Here is a 20,235-nt window from a genome sequence, read left to right on the forward strand (position 1 = left end):
CGATTCTCTTATCAAAAGAGGAAAACGTAGCAAGAGTCGAAGGATACGCCGCACCGCCCACACGATTCAGTTGCTCATCGCCCGGGATGTCAGAAACGTACAGTTAATTAAACGCTCGTGTTCAACGTCGGTTCCTGTCTCGCGTGAATCATGAAACGTCTGCTACATGCACTTTTCATTTTTAATCTATTGGCAAACGTCGTAACGGAGCGGGCCAATTGTCGAATCATCAACAAATGGCAAGATAAGAGAGTCACGTTGATCTGCACGGGACTCACGAACTTAACGGTATTGAAGGAAGGGTATAGCAATAGTACGTCCATCACGATTTCAGATTCGAGAATATATAATATACCAGGGTAAGAAAAGGTCATACTTCGGAACTACAAAAGTCATATTTCAGTCGAAATTGTTCGAGTTTTAGACATTTAATAATCTGAAAAATGTATATTTCTATTTTATCGAAACAGAGATATTCTGGACTCAGATAGAATCTATAAATATATGTAGTTACAATCGCTTTAGAAACTGCGAAAGTTTAGGTCAATTTATTACAAACTGTTTATTCAACAGATGCTATTCTTCTTTATAATTGGACAGTATAGATATAAGATTTTACAACGATAGGTTTTCCTACATGATTATATCCTGACGTTATTAGGTCATTTCATAACAAATGTCGTTTCCTATTTTTCTTCAGATAAACGCGCGTACCATGTTTCGCTGATATGTTTGTAGGAATTTCTCCTTGTGTTTCTTAAACAATATCCTCTTGATGGTTTTTGATACGAGTCCGAAGCAATTAGATCGAATTAAAAACTTTTTCGTATTAAAAGAAGTTATAAAATGAGTGTCAGCGAAAACAATTTGCGGCCTTGTATGCTATACAAATTTAAAAAGACAGTAAAATTAAACATACTGTTAGAAACATTGGTAAAGTGTACTTTCAAAAAATCAGGATGATCATCGGTGATTAAAAATAAACGTAAGTATTAATTTTTTTCACTGAAAAAATGTCGCTTAATAGAGTCCAAAAAACGACATTATTTATGAGATGATCTAATATTTCATTGAAAATATTGAGTATGAAATTTGTAACTAGTTGATATCGAATTGTGTTGAGACTATTGAACATTAGAGTCGTTACGATGTCAACTTCCTAACAAGTACGTATTTGATAACATGAAAACCAGACAGAAGATAATGACGACAAAGAAACTCTGATGAAACGTGTCGTTTGTTTATAGATACAGTTTTGAAAGATTTGGCGCGAGCCTCGTAACTTTGGATCTACACGGGTCAGACATACAGACTATAAGTCCTGCTGCGTTCGGAAATCTCGCCAAACTAGAGAACTTGCTACTGTGGGGTAACAAGTTGACCACCGTAAACTACGAATGGTTCCTGAACATGAATGTATACAGCTTAAAAACTCTAGACGTGTCGTTCAACAATATCTCTATGATCTATGATATGGTATTCACAATGCTTCCCAATTTGGAGAACTTCTATTTCGATTACAATAAAATAGAAATCATCAACTTTCAAATGTTCGACTACTTGAGAAACCTTAAAAATGTAAAGTTTGAGAAGAACCCGTGGTTCTGGGGGTAAGTAATTCTGGAACTTTATCGTTTGCGGCTTCTAGTTTAAATGAGTTACGGAAAAATATAAGAGGCAGTCGGCTCTTCTTCGATCTCACTGTCAAGCGTATTCTTAAAAGCTGTGCTGCTTACGTAGATACAACTACGTTCTTAAAATAATTAATGGATAATTGATCGACGTGATACAAAATGTGATATTTAAAAGCAAATTCCTTAAATCCTTATCTGTATTTCAATAGTAGAAACTTGTGGTTTTCCATTTCAAGATTTCCGTATAAATACTACGCTAGAACTCTTTCGTAGTATTGTAAAACTATTTTTTTTTTTACAATGTATATGTACATGTGAAAATATTGATATTTTACACACGAGACGTACTACATTCCAACGTGTATCTATAAGGAATAAATTATTTTAAAGCAATTAATTTGTTTTATAATATATAGATATCGTGCACATTTAACATGGAAGTTTGAAACTATGAATGTGAATTATGGTAAAGATTGGGACGAATGGGAATGGATGAACGCCGCCATCAAAGAGTGCTCCCAAAATGGCCACGGAGTAATACCGCAAGATACAGTTCTCGATTGCATCGTTGAAAACTTACTGAATTACACGTACGAACTGTTTTCTACAGAACAGCAAGACACCAAATGTATCAGGGAAGCCCAACAGTTGGTACGCTGTATGAGACCTAAAAATATTACTGGGAATACGGACAACGAGACTGCGAGAAAAATACTTGAAGATTACACAGCGATTCTACCGACAATGTTCAGATCAAACGTTTTATTTAAACCACCGCAAATTAGAATTCCTTAAATCTATGAAACACTTAATTAAATCTCAAAATACATATATCTATATGTTTCTTCTAAACGTATATGTAAGTTATATCAAAGTAATGGGAAGTTAGGTACGAGTAAAAAATCTATTTGAGTGCTCGATGTACCTACTTTCTTGTGTATCTTAACCCTAATAAAATTATTCAAAATTGTAGTTTACGTGAATTACTGTAAGCTGCTTGTGATGTGAAGATTTTTTGTTACTAAAATTATAGTTAAATGGATTACAATTAAAATTACATGGCATAATGTCCCGTAAACATGGTAATAATATGTAAACCCATTTTCGAATGATAAAAAAAAATGCATTCTTTTTATGTAAGAAATATTTAATTAGCATGCAGGTGTCATCCAATTATAACAATATATAGGCTAGAAGGTCCACGATTGGAAGTTCCAATTTCACATTCAGAAACGGTTGGATATTTAAAGCAAATGATATCTAAACTTTTGGATGAGAGAGATCAAAATTGGAAACCGGAGAGAATGAGGTTATGGCTTCGAGGACTTTACATGGAGGATAATCATATGATTTCTGATTATAAATTAAGTTCTACAGATCGAATAACGCTGCTTCTTAATAATTGTTAATATAAATTTTTGAGCTAGGTAAACGCGTTCATGGTTTTTTCGCTTTTTAATATGTTTAAGGAAAAGGATCGTAAACAGACGATTAAATGTGTCCGTTTATTTGAACGTTTATGTAGATACAATTTTGTGAATTGATTGTGGAAACAACTAAACATAATACATCATTATCATTACTAATGCTTCTGTACAATTTTAAAAGTAAAAAAATTATTACGTTAAATCTGAAAATCGAACCAATTAATATATAATTTTATTGATTGTCACAGATTATTATCACATATTCGATTAACTTTTTAACGAGCAGTACGTATATAGTTTAACTCGTACCGGCAGAGTAAAATTAACTTAATATGTATTTAAACTATATATTTAACGTAGAGAACCTGCAGTTGCTAGATTTTCTAAATTCAATCTTCTAGTAGATTACTTTTAAAAAATATGCTTATTGTTCAACTTCATTTGTGATAGGTATTACAATTAAAATTTTCACAACATTTCACGGTATTTTAAACGATCATTAAAAATGCGCTTTATATCATAATTGAATAAAACTGTAAATATACTCCGATCGATCTTTTTGTACAAATATATTTTGAAAATTTGGTTAAAATTCATTTCAATTGTAAAAATTTACCGTTAAAATCTCAATTTTGTGTCAGAAATGCAAAAGTTAATTTACATTTGGAATATTTCCTTAATACTTTTGTCATCATGCTTTTGGATCTCTACGTTATAAATAATATCAATGATCTTTGCATGTTTCACTATAAAAATCATTCAACGAAAGTAATTTCTTTAATTATAATGTATTTCTCTATTCCAGCTGACTGCCGACCCAACCGCAGGATTAATGCCTAGCTTTTGTTCCATGCAATAGTGCTCATTTTCCCGTAGCACTGTTTGAAAACAGACAAAAAATATTCATAAATCATAGCTACATACTTACCACCGTCTCTCTTTCACTAATGTTTTACAAGCTTCCAAAATATTCGTTAAATAAAATTCGTTAGATTATCGTTAATTAATTATTCATGTAATATCCATGTTACTTGTTTCTAAGTCGAGTTACGAAACAAAGAAATACAGAAATAAATTTTCGTATATCCGAAACTTCGAGAAGAATGGAGACATCAAGATAAAGAATTATACGAAACGTGAAATTGATATCAATTACATTCCTGGAGAACGTATCATGTATTGAATTACGTTCAGTGAATTCGAACGCGAAAATTAGCTGGATATATATGTTATTTTTAGAAAATATTTTTATTTCATATACTCACCGAGATCCTGGAACATAGAAGCTATGAGTTGATACATCTTTGTGCACGCAGCAACAATAGCGTTTTGCTTCGTTGGCATTGATTCTCCGTGATATTCGAACAGAGTAAGGGCTTGTCTAACAATAGTTATCTAAGAAAATGAAAGAAAAGGAAACAGACAATAAATAATCAGAAACTAAAAAAAAATATGTTGAGAAAATAAAAACAAATATAAATGAATATAATCATATACACTTACTTTACACATAAAAGTGGACCCATTCGCTACGCGCAAACAGTTAAAGTAACAAGTACCGCCAAACTTTTCTCTAATGAAGTTTTGTAAAGCAGTTGTGTGTATTGAGGTTATATCGAGTATATTGTTGGCGTTCATGTCCACGATATTCTTATGATCAGACTTTTTCACTGGTGCGCGTTTAACGTAACTTGCTTCGAGATTACGTGAGTTTGCATTTGCTAGAGCTTCGTTGATACATCGTTGTCTTTCTAAGACTTTCGTAGCTCCGATTGGTTTTGCCCAACGTATTTCCCATCCTTCAGCCTCAGCGACGCCATTATGTCCTATTTTGTTCTTATTTTAATAAAGTGTGTACAACGATTAAAGACGAAATGAAACATGACATGAAATAATAAGCATACTTGTCATAATGTCCATTACACTCTGTGCTGCTTTACGATTTTCATAATGTACAAACGCGAAATGATTAATTTTTTTTAATTTTAAGATAGGAATTTTTGTATTTTTCTGAAAGATATCTCGAATTTTTTGTGGTGGCATGTTCAAAGATAGATTTCGTACAAATAAAGCAGTAACCTATAAATAATAGCAAATGCTATAAATACTTTTTATCTTATATCATTAATATAGAAAATTTATATGTATTTTTCTAATAACATAAGATTCTACATTTTTTTTTTATTTTTCACACAGCTTAAAATAGCTTACATTTTCCATAACTTCTTCGTCGATAGGATCACCAGGTTCAGGGTCGGCCCAATCAACCGCGATTTCATGGTCCCATAACATGACTCTTCCAGGTATTAACTTTCGTCTTGCCATCGCGGCTGCTCTATGATCTTTGAATTCGACGAATATGAAACCACGATTCAGCGTCTTGTCATGTGCACTTGGATACAGATAGATATCAGTGATGCCCTCAAGAATCTTATTCAACTCTTGCATAAATTCTTCTTTGCATTTGTTCTTGGGTACACCACCGAAGAACAATCGACAATTATCAACCGATTTAACGACGCCGATACGATGTCCATGTCTGATTTCGTAACCGTCAAGTTTTGCGCACGCGCTTCTTGCTATTTTTGAATTTTCAAACAAGGCGAATGCATATCCGCGAGTTGATCCAGAAAAATCGAGCATCAATCGTAATTCAATCAAACGACCGACTGTTTCCAGCATCGGCATTAATTCGTCCTCGTAACAATCTCGCGGAAGACGGCCAAGAAAAATTTCAGCACCTTTCACGCGTTGCTTCTCGCCACGAATGATTTCTGGAGCAGTTAAACGGCGTTGTCCATTTTCTTGCACCAATTCGTATTTCGTTCTTTGCAACATTTCCAGCAATCTGATCGTCAACTGGCACTCTCCCACAGCATTCTCCCGCGTGTTCTTAGTTATATCCATTATGACTTTTATCACAAATTTATGCACAACGAAAACAACGATCTAAATAAGCGGACTGTCGACAACTAACTGATCCTCCTAAGCTTTTTTCCTTATCCCCTTCTTTCTTCTGCTTACCCCCACAACCATACAGAATTCGTAGATATACTCATGTGAAACGTTATTCCTCAAATGGACCAATCGCAGTGATCGATGTGTCACTGCCAATACAGCTATATGTTCTCAGGTAAAGGAAGATAACGAAGCATCTATAGTTGACTCGGGTAGAAAATGTAGGTACAGATATATATCTCAGGGGAGAGAACATGCATCCTATATTATATTTCATATTGTCTATAGACTATAGTGTTAAACAAGTAAATAGGTTAGCTGTAGATTTACTACTTGCTTACTATGGAATTACTATGGTAATTAGCATTATGGAAATATGAATGTAATTCTGACCTCTAAAAAACATAAGAATTAATGAATTATAAGTAAATAATTATAATAGAAAAGTCATTGACTGTGACGATGATAACTTGGTAACAGTTATCTATTTCTGTATATATGAACTTCCGAAAATATTTGTTGCAATTTATATAAGCAGTATCGGAAATTATGAGAGGAATTTATTTGTATCAAATAAATTACAAAATTAATTAGCATAGTTGTAGAATATGAATAGAATGAACAAGGACTATTAATTAGGATTCTACCTAATCGGCGGTCTCTGTCCGTTTTATTTTATTATTTTTTTTTATTTGCCTCTCTATTCCAAGTATTTTATTACCTGATTATTAATAAGTACTGAATATTCTTATGTTAATTTGAATATGATTATTTGATTTCAAACATGAGCTCGATTGTTTATTACAAAATAAATTTTATTCCGTTTCTACGTAAATTTATTTCATTTTAATCCTCTCTTTCATTGTTCCATGAAAGGGGCCATCCCTGAACCAATAGTTCTGGGCCTCAAAAACATTAATTCGGTTCTGCTGATCCACCGTCTTCGGACAATACGCCCGCATCATTGCACGCTTGCGCGGAAAGGTCTATATACGGACCTCGTGAATTTAAAAAATTGAACATACGTGGGTTATCAAAAATAGAAGTATTCATGTAAAATTCAAATTGTGAATACTTTAATACATACAATGCGGTATGCAAAATCAAAAGGGGTCCGTGGTGGCAGAAATCAATTTTTTTATAACTGGTAGCCATAGTAATAGAAGTTCGTTTCGAGGGAGCCGTGATTTTTATTTAATATTCATATTTTTGAATCTATTTTTTAAAGGAAGTTAAGCATTTTGTGGTTATATATTTCTTTCGAAATTAAAGAGATCAGTGTTGCGGAAGTAAAGTTATATGTATAGTTCAGTATACCGAACCGAATATTGCTTTACAAGTTACAGAATTCAGAATAGTGTCAATATCATAATATTCTTTTTTCTTTGTTCTAAACTGGATAAAAGTGTCTTTTACACGGAATGCTGCTAGTAGGATTGCGGATTGATATATAACTTCCTTGTAAGATTCCGCTGTACGGAGATAAATGTCTCGCAGCTTAGATCACGAAATATCTATTTCTTTATGCAGGTTTATGGTCAAATAGAACTCGATGTTCTTGTTAATACCGTGAATTTCGAGATTTATACGTAATGTCGAGTAGCTCATGAGCGGTTCTCATGTGTAGTCATTTCCACGCGCTTTACATTATTTTTATATTAATCGATTAATGTTTGGGAATTGATGCTAGGTTAAGAACTAGCTCTCTGCATACTCGAGTCTACACTATTGAAAATTTCCATAGGGATTTTGGATGATCTAGATTGAATTGCAAATACATACTCGTTAATAAGTGAATTATTAGCATCCTTCATGGGATGTCGTTGAACATTGCAAGGACATCATTGGATGTCGTGCGTTTTTGTTTTAATTAATTATAAGATAGATATACATGTAGATGCAATTAAAGAAATATGTTTTAAAAATAAGTACATGTATAGAATCCAATTTTATCCTACTTTATCCTATTCTATCGTATTCTATTCTATACCTATGAAATTAAAAGTAATAAAAAATAATGAGAATACATAATACATCTGTATAAATATTTACTTATATATATATATAATACATAAGAAATATATAAGATATAAATATATAAGATATATTTAATTATAATTTTTTGACCTAAGGTATATATTATTTTATTTCAAACTAAACGTTATCATCTTTTCTATTTTTCAACCAATTTTATTTAATCAAATGACATTATGACACGCGTGCTAAATTTTTAAACACAGATATCCAGGTTTCGAATTCATAAATTTTGTTCACCCAGATTGTATTAGCTTATGCTTACATCAGTTTAACGTATTATTTCTTTATTTGAAACATAATACCCTCCTATCGAAAATATATCCTTTCCAGGAATTGAACGATTCTTATCGCATAAGTGTATATATGTATATGTTCGACTTGCCAGAGAGCCCCAAACACTTTTTACCAACTGAAATTGCTTATGTAAACAGAGACGCGGGGGGCAGTCTAGTGCCTAAAGTCGAAGCGATAGGACACCTTCAGTATTACTCCGTAACAGGTGTCGATTTGTGTGATAAATATTTTACAATCATTCTTCCACCATTGAAACTTCGTTTAACGAAGGTACATTTTTATTCCATAATTTATTAAAATCTTTTGTAATCTAATATTAGATTATCTTTTTTCTGTTTATTCCAGTAGCTTTGTTCCAGTAGGTCGTATATTAAGCTTTCAAGGTACAATTTAGGTTTGATTGTTTCATTTTCGTACAATTTGCTCTTTTTATACATTTATTTTAATATTTCTTTTTTGATGCAGATCGTTGTTTGATTGCGAGGGAAACTTCGAAGTATTAGAGGGATGCTGTGAAATTCGAAAAAATTTGACGAATTGTTTCGTTGTTTCGATCTACATATGTCTTAAATAGTATTCTGTACAGTTAGAATGAATGTTCTTGATAGATGTTTCTACTTCTTTCGTACTTTTTTAATTTAATTTAATTTAAAGTCGATTGACTTCATTTTATTGTATATGTGTAGTCTCCTTTAAGAGATTGCAGTTAGTTATACATTGTTGCATTTCCCGCGTGAATTTTCTATAGCACTGCCATCTCACGAGTTTTATCAATAATTTTTATTGTTTCTGAAGAAGACGCCATTACAAGTTCAGCCTTTGGCGCGTAATATTATCGTGTTCTTCAAGCAACTGTTTTGCCAAGGAGTTCTTGATTTGTTGCGAGGATTTCCGAGTATTTATAAAATGTGATATAGTTTATTGCTAGAAGATATATCTCAGTCTTCGGTAACACAATATAATCTCTAAAATTACATATATTGCATTTAGAATATTCGTTAGTGTTCAGTGTAGAGATACATTTTTATAAAATTAGCAAATAAAACTTTAAAATTCTTATTTTTCCCTATTACATTAATAAACTATAAAATTTTGTCCTCAACAATAAATTATATATATACACACATACACACACTATTTTATCTTTTGTTACAGATATTTCACAACCAATACTTCTACCATAAGGTTTGATGATTCTTCCGAGATGACGGTCTTCATGATGGTTTCTTCTGAGCTACGTTGACATTGTCCACATCGTTCTTCATATGTAACTGTGAGTCGCATGCTTTTTTGTTTCTCCAATCAGTCACTCATGCCGTAGGATGAAAGATCCGAATCGACACGGGAGACTGGTTGTATTACGTAGAATTTTTTACAAGCATAGTGACCGCGGGTATCTAATATATCCGTAAGTGGTAATACATATTTTTATTGTATGTGTTTTATTTATTAGTTCAGGATAGGTCTTCTTGCATATTGCATTTTTTATTAGCATGAATAATATTACGTAATGTTAGTAATTGATTGATTAATTATGAATGATCATAAGTGGATTTATACGGATGTAAGTACGCGTATGAATAAAATATGAATGTTTGGATAAATGATAAATGTTAAAATTACTTACTGAATTGATTATTTTGCGACGGAGAAGTTAAATACTGTAGTATCATGGAAAAATTATTTCGAAAATTCCGATGAGCTACAGATAGAAAACAAATCGCGATGGGCCATATGCTCGTAGCCCTTTAGGGCAATGGGTGACAATACATATTATACATAATTTGTTTGTAAAAGTATTAAAGTCCACTTCCTTCCGGACAAAAATGTATTTTCTGTGTGCAAGAAGAAACTTCGCGGTAGGCAGATTTTGGAATCAAAGCAACAAATTTTGAATATTTTTTCGTGATTTCGAAAATATGCTTTGACGAAGAGATCACCTTAAATTATTTAACATTAATGTTTACACTGCAGTCTATTATTACATTGCATTGAGTTTTAATGTTTTCTTTCGTAAATAAATTCTTTCTCGTAAATAAGTTCTTTGCCCATTTTTTTTACAATACTAGAATTTCAATAATTTCTTACGCTATTAAATTCAGTAAATTAATGTAGATTCACAATAATTTCAAATATAATGAATAAATAAAAATGCAGGAACAGTAGTCCGTTAGATGCATATAAATCATATTTTAGATCAGGATTTTCAGGTTTAATCCTTTCCGTACCCATTTCCAGGATCTCATTCGCGTGTCCAGGTGCTACGCGGGTGAAGGAAAGGCAATGGGTACGATGACCATAAACTTAATAATTTATTAGCGACTGACGATAATTGGTGTATCGTGAACGATGTAATTTCCACATTGTGTGTGTGTGTGGTTAGGCTGTGGAATTGCGTCGTCGTTTCGATTCTTATTAATATTCAAGAAATTCACGAATATAGATAATAATATCCTTTGTTCTACAATAACATTCAAATAACAATGTAATGGTATCAAATTTCGTACCATTTGTTCGAAAGTCGTCACTTCTTTAGAAAATGCAATACATATATATCTTCAATTGTAAATTTATTTTTAGTTAAAACTAAAATGTGTATGTATTTGTATCGCACAATGGTCGCTAGCTATCGTCAGTTGATTTCAGGAAAACGGTACGTACATTAGAGTGTGAAAGTTGAATGTCAAACTCGGGTGTCGGAGGCGTCCCGGGACGTTCTCTCTAGTGTAGGCTCTTGCGCCCGGGTGTTATGTGTGAGAACCGTGGAGTGAGTGTGTTGGTGTATTTGTGTTGCCATCTTTTAAATATAGGGTTAGGTAGGATAGGTAGTATACTTTCTGGTGTGTCTGTTAATTATAAGTAGGTAGGGCCGGGCAGGTTGGCACAGTCTCCGGTCGGGTAGGCGCGTTTTCGTGTGACAAACCTGTTTCTGGAAATCTGATTTGAAAAATCGGCGGTGAAACTGACACGGGTAGAGCATGCTCTCGTCTCTGGTTTTGGCTATCGATTTTTCGAATTTCGCGGTCGCGAGTGAGCTCGAAACGAACGTTTATCGCTCGAGCACGCACATGCGACTGGGCAACGATCATAATGATCGTTTGTCGTCTATGTGCACGGGGGATAGCATTTTATCCTTATACGTTTTTTTTTATTTTGCTATTAGAAAGACTCGAGCCTAGGTTTTAAGTTTCAGCGGGCATTGCGCCCGAAGAAAGAAGAGGCTACGAGCCGAAGAGGCCCGACAAACTGTCATTCAAGAGGGCAACTACTCATGGCTCTTCATCCTCTGGATCATCCAGAGCATGGAAAGTCATTCGTATTATCACTTTGTCACTATGCTCGTCTTTAGTATTTGTAGTAGTAATAGTATGTACTTCTCTTCTGGCCGATTTACGATGTCGGCCCTTCGTCACATCGGGCAAATCGTTGTTTTTTCTTTGTGTTGCGAATGATAATACCGGTTTGAATCAGAGTTGCGAGAAAATGGTGACTACGGTTTGAGTTAGCGTTGCGACGAAATATCGATCGTGTTTGCTGTAGTATTGCGAACTATAATAGATCGTTCTTAGCATTTCTTATTACCAATTATTAGAATTTCTTAAAGTGTTATATCTCTTCTATTTAAATGTTAATTAATTGTTTACTATTGTGATTTTTAATTATTGCGAATAATTAAAGTAGCTTTTACGATAGTTCAATCAGAAATAGTAATTTTTATTTGATTCAGTTTAAGAATTAGTGTTGCGATATTATTCAATCGCGGCTATCTTGCTTACTTTTACAATTAGCGTTCATTTCGAAAAGTTTAAACAGTTATCATTAATTTTGTGTTAGGACGAATAAGTATCGCAAGGACATTCATATCGCAATTTTAGGATACCATTCCTTGTATGTCGTTTATAATTTCATAGCAAAATTAATTTTATCTCAAACCATGACTAGTGTTGTAATTTTCATCTATGGACGATTAAAAGTTCATGAATTCAAAGTTAGATAGCGACTTCTGCGTTGCCGCTTTCGGTTTAAGTTGAATATAATTCCTATTTATGCCGTAGGAAATCGTAGAGGGCGTAAAAAACACTCTGATTTTTTGAGGTCGGTATTTCAGGATATTAGGCACAAAATCCCATACACTGTCGGTATCTTGTACTTAATCACTATTAACAGCTTGGGGGATCTCGTGTCACATGTTCTGAAATACCGGCCGGTGAAAAGAAGAGATGTTTTATCGTTAATTAGATACCGTTAAAAAATTGGATACGATATAAACGACGAAATTATGGAAGGAAAAATATGTAGTTTTAATATATTTTCAATGAATTAACACCTTATAAAATATTATTAATTATTATGTCCAAGTATATTAAGTTTCATTTTATTTATTAGTACCTCTATATGAATAAAAAAAATGTACTATACAAATAAAATATGTAGAACTAGATAGAAAAAAACGCTTCATTGGAAGATAAGGATATGTCCAAATGCTTTTTGAAGCTATTTTAGCTTTCTTCTATTTATCGTGTAGCATTCATTTAATCGGTTATCAGATCCCATAGGAAGTTTTTGGGTATAGAGTGTAATAGAGTAATGATTCGTTTTAATTAAATGATTTTATTGGTCAAAATATCTTCTATTATATTTAACAACCTTGCTTTACAATAAGTTCGATAAAAGAATTAGGCAACTGTCCAAATCATATGGAATAAAAAAGTAGTTACATATTAAGTATATTCTGTAATTCATCTGTGATAATAAAATCTTACGCAAATAAAACGTGATAAGGACATAAAATCGAGTTATCAAAATCGGAACTAATAAATTTATTTAGATGGTCCAAAGGTAGTAATGAATTTCTTTTAAAAATGTCGAAGAAGTATCCGTATAATGCGTTTAACATTATGCAACGAATTTATTATCAAACGAATAAATGCAACGAACGCTATACAAAAGTAATATGTAGTTGTCCTATACAGAGCGTCGAGTTAAGCGTGACTGAAATTCCTACGCGTAAACGTTTACATAATGTGCATCATTTGTTGGAACCGACTGTATTTTTGTACAATATTTATTTGTTAATCTATTAATTGTAACGGTTGTTATAAATCAATGCAACGACGTGTCTCTGTGCTAGAAGCTACGAAGCTATTTTGGAAAACGATACATCATTTCTTGCATTCTCCATCAGGCATTCATTTCCACTCATAACATTATACATTGAAATCTGAATTGAAAGCACATATAGGAAATTTGTCATATTATAGATTTCGAAAAGGTGCCAGTACGGTGTATATGTGCTTCCAACCCGCGTGTTTTCGTCGACTAACTACGGCGGTTCTTAATAACATTATTTCTTTGCTATTACACATTAGGTACCTACATGTCCTTCGTTCGCGATAGAAGGATGGCTTATCAGTGCCAGTTTCTGTACACGATCGATAGTTAAAATAAACCTGCGTACATGGCACTAAACAACATTATAGAACATTATAGAACACGGATCTAGTAATCTTAAGCATACAAAAATAAATTATAATAATAATCATGTATCTTTGAACTTATACATGTACAATGAATACTATATTATGTGTACGTATATATATAATATATATAGATATATAAATATATTTTAAAGTACAGTATCCCTTATAATTATTCTTGATTTAGAATACAACGAAAATGCTCTTTTTCTTTTTCAATAATACGTACCAGAACATCTAGGAGAATTACCTAATGCATGTCAAATAATCTGAAACTACCTTTTTATACACAAGGAATGCCCACAATTAAATTTCGACAAATTTTTGTAAAAAAAAAAAGAAAAAAAAAGAAAGCGGCATACTGATATAAAACAAGTATCCGTGTTCGTTGTACTTGCATAGAAATGACGATATAATTCTTTTCTTTGTACCATCGTGAAATTTTACTCCAGCAACAAGCAGGGATAGAAATCGTAGATAACGTGCTATCGCAAATATTATTTTCCTACAGGGAACACATCGATCGTTTAGCGCTTGCTTAAAACATTAATTAATACATTATTTTAAAAAATATATTACACCAGCAATTTACAGTTCTCCTAGACATTCTTGTTTCACTAAACCCACCATTGCATTTGCTGGTGTATGCTTTGGCTGTAGCAAATTACCTGTACATAGAAAAATTTTTATGAAATAAATTTTTAATTAAATTCTATGAATATCTTTTAACGTAGAAAAATCAGATTGGAAATATTTGTAGGAAAGATTATTACACAGTGAGACAAAATATGTATTTTCTTTAGTAAAAGAATAATAAATATTTCTATAGATTTTTAAAGAAAACATTTCCAAAATCGTCAGTTTTGAAATTCTTGGATCCATTATTTTATGTTCCTGAGAGATACGAATATTTTTGTAAAACAGTATTTCTGTCTGTGAATTGCATACGTACCTATTATAGTTTAAGGAGTTCAGTAAATTACAGACTTAGAGCATAGGACGAAACGACTAGGAATAAGGTTGCAATGTCTAACGCGAATCGATATGCGCTTGATGACGATCCTTTAACTGAAAACGCATTAAATATTCGTAAGAATCATACTTATTTACAAAGAGATACTATTACTCAATGTATATATCGCGATATTTACCATTCTCAGCTTGCTCACCCGCGTATACTGTAAAGCAATGGAAAAAAACTTTAGTAAACCAGCAACTTCATTATACAACGAACGATTACAAAAGTCATCTTTCCATCTTCTTACCTCCTACAAACATGTGTGGTTTTGATGGCGGGGACCATCCGAAATCGTTTCTGGCCATAAGGATCGCTTCATACGATCCAGGTTCAAGCCCTTCGAATTTATATTCCACGGTAAATTGATTTCCTTTACCATTCGTTACCGTCGGCTTCAGAATTGTCCAATTATCGTCTCCTTTGCAACGATATTGTAGCTACATTATGCAATTAATACATTTATATTATCATATGAAAAGAGATACTAATAGATACGAAGATAGTAGAGAATGGTAATACGTATTTAATTACCTTGTATTCGGTAATTGGCGAATAACTCTCCAATTGCCATTTTAAAATCAATCCCGAATCGGTCTTTGTCATCTCACCACCAAAAATCATCGCTTGAGAGGGAAGACCTGTAAAGCGAATTAATGGCCGTTTCATTGTAGCACATTATTTTCGAGTATAAAATATCCAAATTCTCGAAATTTTGGCTTTACAAATTTTCGAATTTTCCGATCTTGAAATTTTCATACTTTGCGACTCTTAAATCCTCGAACTATCAAATTTTCGAATATTCAAATTTTAGAATCTTTTTCATTTTCAAACTTTTGTACGTGAAAAATTTCCAAACATCGAAACATTTCAGTCGCTCTCTAACGTGTTTTATTTCATTTTTCAAATTTTTCCTTCTAATTGAAAAGAAAGAAGAAACTCATACCGGTAAGGGAAATAGTTTTCTCTGCTCGTCCTAATTTATTTTGCGCGATGCACGTATAATTTCCCAAGTGTTCCTTTTCGGTATGCAGAATCTCGAGGATATGCCGTGTTTTGTTCCCCTTGATCTCTATGCTTCCTTTTTTCGGCATCACTTCCTTTTCATCTTTCATCCACGTCACTTTAGCATGCGGATGAGCGTGCACGTTACACATCAACTGTGATTCAACACCGAGACCGGTATGCACCCATTTCCCCTTTGTCTCTATTTCGGGAGCGTCTACGAAAACAAATTGTACACGTTCTTTTATGTTTGATTTATTCCATTGAGGCAACATTTAAATATAGAATAGTAGGTCACTGTAACAACGAGAACGTGTACCACAAATTCTTACAGTTAACAACGACGTTAATGGCTTCTACAGGTGGATTCTCCATTCCGTTCTCGATCAAACACTGATAACGGCCACCATCGTGTTTGTTAATGTTTATTATAGTTATACGGTTGCCAGTGACGATTACGTTATTATGCACTCTTTCGTTCTGTAATAAAAAATAAAAAGAAAAAGGTGAGAAACGTATGAACCACATTTACTAGACTTTTGTCGAATAAACGTCTTTAATACGTTCTATAAATAAGAATCGCGATTTCTTGCGATCATTACTTTCCTTAATTAAACGTTCCAATGAAACTTTTTCGTTTATCTTTAACCCATTAAAGACCAAGCAGTGAAACGATACGTAAAAGTTGTGTAAACGCAATATTATTGGGAATACGAATAAAGTAATTTACATGCTGTTTTCTGGAAGTAGAACAAACGTATTGAAATAGCGAATACTTCATAAAAATCCACTATATACAAATCAGGGAAACTAAAAAGTAAGAAGATGATCGCGTTAATTTTTCCAATCTTCACGAGAGACTACGCTCTAGGTAGAAGCATTAATCTAAATATATCATATCATTCTTCTAAAAGGATAATCTAAGAGGTACGTTATTTTATTTTCTGATCTCAAACATTATTCAAGTTCCTCGACATCCTTCGCCAAGCCATTTCTCAGCCAGTTTTTTAACAATTTACTTTTTGAAAAGTATCGAACAATATTTAATTTGTATCCTAAATAAAGGGAAAATTCAATTATTCTGGAAAATATTTTTAAAATATTTCTCTTTACAAGATACAATGCCTTAGAGTCTTTTTTACAATCAAAATGTTAAGACGTCCTGACTTCGGAGAAATATTGCAAATGAAATAAATAAATTTTTGCCAGAGTTCACGTTCCTTCGCGCACAGAATACGAGTGAAAATATCATCTTACCTCGTGATACCACTTTATCTCACTTATCGGTTCTATCCTTGTTTCACAACCGAGGGTAATGTTTTGACCGACATTGACTTCTACTCTTTTCGCAGGGATGACCTGTATCAGGGGTGGTTTATGCTGCTGCGTTGGCGGCGATGTTGATGGAACCGGTGCTTGCTCAGAAACTAACACTCTATGCTTAATCGTAATGGGCGGCTTGTTCAAAATACTGCACTCGTAATCGTTGGAAGTATCATTGAGCGTTGCATTGTAGATCACTAATGTATTATTCCATAGTCGAACCATCCTCTCCTTGTCTGCGTTCATCGGATTCGAGTCGTAGTAGAGAAATTCGTCGTCTTTCTTCCACATGACAGCGAAGTTTTCTAAGATATTACAATTTGGTCAAATCTCTGTACACATTTAGATTTAACTCCTTGCACTGGAGAAGCATTTTAACGTTTTTGTCTATCAATTCGATAATCAAAAATTGAAATCTCGAGATAAAATGTTCAGTTACTTGTTTCGTTATAAAATAAATATTTTATATTTTAAACTGTGATATTTCCTGTTCAGTTAATCACTCGAAAGAGTCATAACCGGAAATATCATCCTCTGAATCTTACCATGGTATCATTAAAATTGATAAAACGAAGCATTTCGTGAATTTCTTATTGAGAAAGTCAAGATAGCTGATTAAGATTACTTGATCGTTCACCATTTTCATATTTAATTTCTGATTTCTAAATACAGTGGCAAAGAAATTTATATTATACATATGTAATAATGGATTACGAAGAATATCTCTGATGAAAAAAGAAGGTACTTTTTGACAAAATATTCACGCTTAGCAATTTTGCGAACTGACACAATACATTAAAATGATCGTATCAGAACGCTTGTATTCCGGATGCAAGGGGTTAAGAAAAACATAAAAAATGTAGAAATTCTACATGTTGATTTCGTACCAACCTGCATTTTTTAATAGACAATGTAGATATATGGTGCCTCCACTTCTCACGTGTATACTCTGTGGCTTAGATATGATTTGTGGTGGTTCCTCAAGAGCTCCAGTATCATCTTCGTTATCGATGGTATCATCGTCGTTGTAGTCAGACGGTGGATCGTCTTCGATGTAATCAACACTCTCGGAACTTTTAGCCGGTTTGCACCAAGCTGTAATCAAAAGGAATACGTTACCGTAACACGCATTTTCTTTCTGAATTTCGTTTTAAAATTCTTTGAACACGCGCCGTTTTCTTCGGTTCCCGTGAATCTTGTACGCTTTATTAACATGGCAAAGAAAATGCTAAGAAGGTGAAGAGAATTTTTATCCTCTATTCAAACAGGAATGCAAAAATCGCGATCTCGCGTTCACGATCGCTAGTAGAGTAGGACCTTTAATGTAAATGTTATTTACGATTTACCGAGTGAAATCTGTTTGTATACTTAAAACTTTCGATTTAGTACTTTCTTGTTAGTACATAGTTGATACATATATTAATTTAGACTCGTTATAATAATGACGCCAATAAAGATAACAATATCGACATTAAAAATTAATTGCCTCGATTATGCGAATTTTTCAAAATTATATAGTAAAAGTAATTAACGAAGAACGAAACGTTCGAAATACCGACAGTACGCGCACTGATATTCGTAATAGTATTAAAAATTAATTACACGTGTGTAACTGCTTCAAAATTTAATTCTCGCTCGAACGATTAATCATACGAAATCTGGGCACCGACCTCGCGTACCACACAAAGAAGAACGAATCTATTGTTATAGACCGATCGCTAACAGCTGTTACCTAGTTCTTTCTCAAAGGAAACACCTAAGATTTATATCCAGGAGAGGCCTCGAACAACGATCGAAAAGAAGGACACGCCAGTTGCAATTAGATTTCTAGTGCACGACATGCGCTTAATTTCAGGCCAGCGTATGTAAGCACACTGTTTTCTAATAATACACGGCCCTATACTTGTCTGTCTTTCCCAACAATGCTCTTTTCTGCTTGTTTGCGTGTGACTTGCGTGTGGCGGCTGCTATCGGGAGGCCACGGTTTAACAGGATAAAAAATTTCAGGGTGAACAGTGGAACGAATGAAATAAGAGGTCCACACCCTCGTTGGCTGCGTGTCTATGCTCACTTTGCCCTATTTTCAGCCACGTTCGTTTTATGTTCATCGTTTACGTATCCACGCTACGATCGCCTTCGATGTCAACTAAAACCACCACACCTCTGTCCATGGACAGACGAAGATAATAGCGAAAATTTGAGATGAAATAAAAGTAAAATATGCTAAACGTTGAATAATTTTAGACCAGATTCCTTGGACCAGAAACAGCACATCATTGTCGATGGAAAGATGAAGTGATGTTGCAGCCGAGATGGGTTACTGGATAAAATAAAAATGAAAATAATTTTGACGAATTTTGAATAATTGATCCATGTCCTTTGGAGCTTTTGATTTCGTTATCGGACACTCGAGAAGCAGGTAAAAGCGTCGACGGCTGACCCACTTCCGGTCCCCACTTAAGGTCCACTACGCTCGCGTGAGCTTCGCATTGTCGATACGCCCGAGATCTCGCGGTATCCTTTACTTCAGCCTTCGTGAATTTATGCTTGATTCGAGAATAGCTAGTTAGTCTAGATCTGAAAAGCTTTCGGATTTAGGACACCGTGAACGCCTCTTTGATAAGCTTTGATTACATTGCGAGTTTCAAAAGAACCTTCAATGTCTTTGTATTCCGATGAAACTTGATTGCTTTTGCACGATTAAAGACATTAAGGCGCGATATTAATGAAAGATGTTCGAGATTGAAATAGGAATTTGCAATTCTTGCGAATGTTACGTGTAATTTGCCGCAAGAACGTTGAAAGAGGTGCAAAACGTTTATACGAGTATTATTACACGAAAGGATTGAATTATTTGGAATAATAACTGCGATTATATCAAGAACGACCTATAAATCTAGGTTAATGGCTGACCACTACGGTAGCCAGTTCTGTTTCCACTTAGCCTGTAACCCCTTGCTAGCGACTCAGCGTCGACATCCCTTGGCAACGGCCTAGAAAAGTCGCCACGGTGTCCCATTGCTCAATTTATTCTCACCATGGGGTGCTTAACGTACTCTTCCCTT

At 33.7% G+C, this 20,235-nt stretch overlaps 3 protein-coding genes across 3 annotated transcripts in view; 1 reads left to right on the top strand and 2 right to left on the bottom strand.

Annotated features, from left to right (window-relative positions):
• Positions 1–81: 81 nt before the first annotated feature.
• On the top strand, positions 82–2,606 carry LOC117159788 (uncharacterized). The gene is made up of 3 exons (XM_033339935.2): positions 82–359; positions 1,248–1,610; positions 2,051–2,606. Exons 1-3 carry the CDS (start codon positions 151–153, stop codon positions 2,427–2,429), a joined length of 951 nt encoding a protein of 316 aa, XP_033195826.1. The 5' UTR covers positions 82–150; the 3' UTR covers positions 2,430–2,606.
• Positions 2,607–3,215: 609 nt separating this feature from the next.
• Positions 3,216–5,968, bottom strand: LOC117159786 (APOBEC1 complementation factor). The gene is made up of 5 exons (XM_033339932.2): positions 5,273–5,968; positions 4,966–5,140; positions 4,565–4,887; positions 4,327–4,456; positions 3,216–3,939 (listed from the first exon to the last, which is right to left on the bottom strand). Exons 1-5 carry the CDS (start codon positions 5,966–5,968, stop codon positions 3,839–3,841), a joined length of 1,425 nt encoding a protein of 474 aa, XP_033195823.1. The 3' UTR covers positions 3,216–3,838.
• Positions 5,969–13,155: 7,187 nt separating this feature from the next.
• Positions 13,156–20,235, bottom strand: part of LOC117159785 (neurotrimin) — a 66,065-nt gene continuing 58,985 nt past the window's right edge. Inside the window, exons 2-10 of the mRNA XM_033339931.2 lie at positions 18,062–18,265; positions 17,105–17,475; positions 16,180–16,327; positions 15,789–16,064; positions 15,377–15,483; positions 15,093–15,282; positions 14,979–15,005; positions 14,780–14,895; positions 13,156–14,495 (exon numbers count right to left, since the gene is read on the bottom strand). Coding sequence (XP_033195822.1) covers positions 14,807–14,895; positions 14,979–15,005; positions 15,093–15,282; positions 15,377–15,483; positions 15,789–16,064; positions 16,180–16,327; positions 17,105–17,475; positions 18,062–18,265 — 1,412 coding nt within the window. The 3' untranslated portion in view covers positions 13,156–14,495; positions 14,780–14,806. The remainder of the gene's footprint in view (positions 14,496–14,779; positions 14,896–14,978; positions 15,006–15,092; positions 15,283–15,376; positions 15,484–15,788; positions 16,065–16,179; positions 16,328–17,104; positions 17,476–18,061; positions 18,266–20,235) is intronic.

This window comes from Bombus vancouverensis, chromosome 6 (genome assembly GCF_051014615.1).
Source record: "Bombus vancouverensis nearcticus chromosome 6, iyBomVanc1_principal, whole genome shotgun sequence".
NCBI classification, from domain to species: Eukaryota; Metazoa; Arthropoda; class Insecta; order Hymenoptera; family Apidae; genus Bombus; species Bombus vancouverensis.